Source organism: Diachasma alloeum, unplaced genomic scaffold (assembly GCF_001412515.2).
Source record: "Diachasma alloeum isolate Michigan unplaced genomic scaffold, Dall2.0 Dall_scaffold_00217, whole genome shotgun sequence".
Taxonomy (NCBI): domain Eukaryota; kingdom Metazoa; phylum Arthropoda; class Insecta; order Hymenoptera; family Braconidae; genus Diachasma; species Diachasma alloeum.
In genome coordinates, this window is record NW_021680382.1 from 290,077 (window position 1) to 295,053 (window position 4,977).

General features: G+C 39.3%; 1 protein-coding gene across 1 annotated transcript in view; it reads right to left on the reverse strand.

The window, feature by feature from the left end:
• Positions 1 to 4,977, reverse strand: part of LOC107037346 — a 227,293-nt gene that overhangs the window by 26,461 nt on the left and 195,855 nt on the right. Inside the window, exon 5 of the mRNA XM_015255860.1 lies at positions 4,202 to 4,387. Coding sequence (XP_015111346.1) covers positions 4,202 to 4,387 — 186 coding nt within the window. The remainder of the gene's footprint in view (positions 1 to 4,201; positions 4,388 to 4,977) is intronic.

Sequence of the window (4,977 nt, forward strand, 5' to 3'; positions counted from 1 at the left end):
CCCCCCCCCCCCAAATCCTCACGTCGGGATGCTCTACTCCAAGTTACACGTTATCGAACTATAAAATAATCCTATGCAATCCTAGATTTATGTCTAACGTATATCTAAATATAGGTTTCGGGAGTTATGCGCAGGTTTTCATGCCCCAGTCGTCGACGCAACCGATATTTTCGGTATACAGAATATGCAGAACACTAGTAGAATTTTCTTGAAATTTCAGTCATAGCTTCAGCTGAATTCTCAATGTTGTGAGTTTGAATTTAGTTTTCGTCTTGAGGTATTTATGGCGGGGTGGGCATGGAGGAGGTGAGACGGAGGGGAATCTATTGTTCTCTCGCAGACAACCAATCGCTGAACAAAAAAACGATATTTCAATTACAAATTTTCAATTAATTCCGGCTATTTTTGTGTTCGAAATATTTTTTTAATTACTTTTCTATTTTTTCCCACATATTTCAAGCCTTCTTTTATTTTTCTAGCTTGTCTTTTGGATGATTGGAGAATAATTAATGCGGATAGAAAAAGTGACAACGTCGTGCCGTTAGAGGTACAAGTTGGCAGCACTGATTCACTCAGCTGTTATGTTTCTTCCCATAGGGAAATGTATCATCGCAACTCCATTCGTATTTGCCGCGCTTACCCCTCCACGACTTCTAACCTCGACGTTGTCGCTATTCCAAGTTGCGCACGCAGAATTCCTATTTTTTATGAGCTTTTAATTATCCCTTCTAAACAATTCTCCTAGGCCACTTGGATTATTTTTTTTATGTTGCTTCATGAAAGGTCCACCCAAGTGCGAAATTTCCGGAAAATGGCGACTTTTTTTCTATTTTAAATATTTTTCTTTCAGAATTCCCATCAGAGCCGGTGTTAAAATGCATTTTTTTAGAAAAATTGCTGTGTTTCGGCCATTCTTCTAGGCCATCTGCGATTTTGCATAGGGGTTTTGAAAAAATCAAAGAATGTATGAAAAAAATTATTAATTTCTTAATTTTTTTTGGACCTCCCCTGACTACGCCATAAATACCTCAAGCAATTGTTGATATTTCAATGAAAGCTTGACTTTTCAAACTCATTCAAACTCATTCAAACGCATTTGATATCTAAAATTAGATATCAAATGCAACGGAATTTTGAATAGAATGAGAATTCAGAAAAGTTTCTACCTAAATTTTCCAATTTTCAACATTGTTCATTGCCGCACGGATCTAGAAATCGAGAATTACTTGAATATTCAAGAAATTAACTTCGTCAGTGAAGACATACAGAAATTTCATCTAACTTTGTCATGGTAAAAATTTCAAGCTTTTTCACGTGAAATTTCAGTCATAGCTTCGTCTGAACTCTCAATATTGTGAGTTTGAATATAATTTCAAATGAAAATGTTCAAAAATTTTCCCATTCATTTTGAAAATTCAGAAAAAAATTGGGTTTTTCACGTTAAAAAATCGTTAATATTTCAACGAAAGCTTGAATGTTCAAACTCATTGAAAAAATTAAATATCAAATGCACCTAATGTTGAATAGATTGAGAATTCAGAAAAGTTTTGCCGAATCACTCGCGAATTACTTGAATATTCAAGAAATTAAGTGATTCGTCGTGAAGCTATTTCATTTCAAATTTCAAGAGTAATTTTCTAACAGCGAATGCTGAAAAAGCGATTGTTGATTTGAGGATGAAAAAACTTTTTTTTTTAAGGATAAGGCACGAGCGTGCGCGCGACCATGTCTATTATTGATTCATATATTTTCCTCAATTTTTTACTTCTGGTTTATTTGGGTCTTCTTGTAGGTCTGCTGTACGGGGCCGTGCACACGTTTCGGGAGACAAGTAGACGGCAGTCGGGCGAGCGACGGAGTGACACGCAATGTCGTCGCCAAAAGACGAATGAGGAACGAGTGATAAGATGAGAATTAGGTGTCTGGTGGCGTGCTACGCCCGGCCTCCGTCAGTTTGAATTCGGTGAATTTTTTTTGTAAAAAAATAGTTTGATATTGTGCCAGTTCGATTGAATTGGTTATTATGCAAGCAAGAAACGGAATTCTTGATTTTTTGAGGAGACGTTCACTCCAGAAGAAAAACTTTTTCGTATTTTTAGAATGATTTTTAAATAAAAAATCAAATTTTTTTAAATGCAAAATCCAACGTTGAAATAATTTCCAATTTTCGCTTCTTAATTATCATAATTATAAATGAGGGATGATGTGTTTTGAAGTTGATATACCAACAAATACTGTTATTTTCAATAGTGTTATTTTCAATTAAAAAATTCGAACATCGCGTATTTCCTTCAAGTACAATATTCGGTTGCAAATCATTTGAATCTCCAATTCTGAGCAGTGGGAGACAATTTCAATCTACAGAATCTGATTCTTTCATTTATTTTTCCTCTAAAAACGAAAAAGCAAGAAACGAAATTCTTGATTTTTTAAGAGAACGTTCACTCGGAAAAAAAATCCATGAAAAATCAATGAAAATTGTAAATTCTCATTGAATTATTCCACGAGAATTCATAGGAATCCCGAAAATTCAGGATAACATACTCTTGAACTTTCAATTAATTTTAAATTCAGGGTAATCTATTTCTGAATCTTGAAAATTCAAGTGAATCAGGAAAATTTCGTGTTCCTGGAGCTCAAAAGTTCGCAACTTCATTGAATTTTTCGTACAATATGGAATTTTCCCTAAGAAGCGAAAATTGGTGACTCAATTCCAAAAACTATAACAAATTATAACAAATCCCAAAAACTATAACAAAGTACACTATTCCGTTACAACTAATTTAAATCTCCATTTCTGAGCAATGGGAGACAATTTCAACCTACACAATCTGATTCTTCCATTCATTCTTCCCCCAGAAACGAAAAAGTTCTTCTCCCGACACGATCCTCCCCTCAAGCCATTCAGACGAAAGCTCCACCCGAACCACATAAGAAGTCCTTCTGTAAATCCGACTGAAGCTGTCCCCTTCAATAATCCCATCAACTCATCAATCCGAAAAATTACCCCCATCTACTCCCACGCATGCAAACCTGCGCAAAACCGCCCGCTAATGTCCATCGAATAGGTACATCACTCACTCCTCACCTCCCCCGAAACTCCCCGCCAGAATTCTCTCAAAATTCACGAATCGTTCACTCAATTAAATAATCACCTCACACCTCTTCCACTGCCACGTGAAAATCCTCGACTCCCGTGGTCCTTTGAAATCTACAAATCTCCGTATTAATTACCTAACGCACTAAAAGTGACAAATAATGCCACAAGAATATAATTTACGTCTCGATGTGTAATCCCTCAAAATTCCCCCCCAAAAAATAAAAAAACAACTCGAAATTTGTGTTAATAATCCTTGATTCACGCTCAAGTTTCCTAAAAATATCTTTCATGAACTACAGTAATCACGTTCCCTATCATTTCACCACTCTCATTCACAATCCCTCGTCTCTTTACCCGAAATTTATATTCAAATTCCATTAAAAATTCTAAGTTTGTCTATGGTCGTTGATTTTAACACGTCGAGCACATCCTTACACTTCGCCCCTTCCTCCCCCCCAAGATCCGCCGCTCGACGCGTCGAATTTCCGCGCCACGCGGCAGGGGAATCCCCGGACTATATCGCTGCAGGCCCCACTCAGCGCCACCAATAAAAAAAAACGAATTCCCCTGCCGCGCCCCACGGACTCCCCCCGTGTTACAAAACTAACGCCAATACGAATATTTCATAAATATATTTATGCACGTACGCTGCATAAACCCCATATATTTATAATATATCATATATCTACTAAACTAGTACAAATAAATGAGCCCTTCGGCGTTCCCCTCTCATTCCCTCCAGTAATCCTCACGATCAATCGCAGTAACTAGCGAGTACCCTTTCCCGTACTCGTCCCAAATAATCCATAATCCTCTACAATAAATATAATCCTAATAGTACGCGTGGACGTAGACAAGATTGTGGAGGGGATGATGATGTGGATGGGGATTGTGCAGTGGTGTGCATACGGAACTCGTTATTGTGGTGGGTGATGGGGATTGATTGACAGATTGCATCGTGGATACTGGGGAGACCTGATTTTGTGGGCCTGCTGGGACCTGGGTGACCTGGTAAACGGCGTTTGGCCCAGTCATCTGGCACTGGGCCGCACCGGTGCCATGTTGGCCACCGTGCTGTATGTAGTTTGGTGGTAGACATACCTCTAGACGATCGGTACGTGGCATCTTCTGCGGCATTGCTACTGTCTGCTGTACAACACCTAGTGGACTACCAACCCCCGTGGGATCTGCTGGTCCCATTATCGCTGGCATTATTGGACTCGGTGTGAAGTATGGGGTGTACGTGTTGTTCACCTGTGGCATTCCGGTTAGGTAGGGATTGGTTGCCTGTCAATCAGAAAGGAAAAACGCCCCGGATGTCAAGTATCCAGGAGCGTTGGCATTAATTTAAGGTGAAGTTTTTTTAGCATTCGGTTTTTTTTTGTTTTTTGCGACGTTTTGGGGGTGGGAAGGACGCGTATGTACAGCGGGTCGTTCCTCTGAGCTGATTCACTCGAGAGGGTTCTGGGGGAGGCCCTTTCGCACTTGCACTTTACGCTTTTTGATACAAATTGCGCTCCGACGCGTTTTTTTTTTGAGGTGCCGCAAGTTAGAATAAGGCGACGTAGGGCGGGTTGTAGTTTTGATTGTGGAGGGGAATCATGGGGATTGGGGACTGTGTGCGGGGAACAATGGACATGCGCGACGATTTTTTAATTGTACTACAGTGCGATACTGTCGGTTGATACTGAGAAAGTTACAGGCTCTAACTACTGAATTGAGTTTAACAAACTTTTGGGTTTGACTGGTGAGAAGTGGAAACACTTGGAGGGATGGGATTGAGAAAGGAATCAGAAAGGAAAAACGTCCTTTTGCACTTGCCCTTTATGCTTTTTTTATCCACATCGCGCAACGGTTTTTTTTTTTTTTTTTTTTTT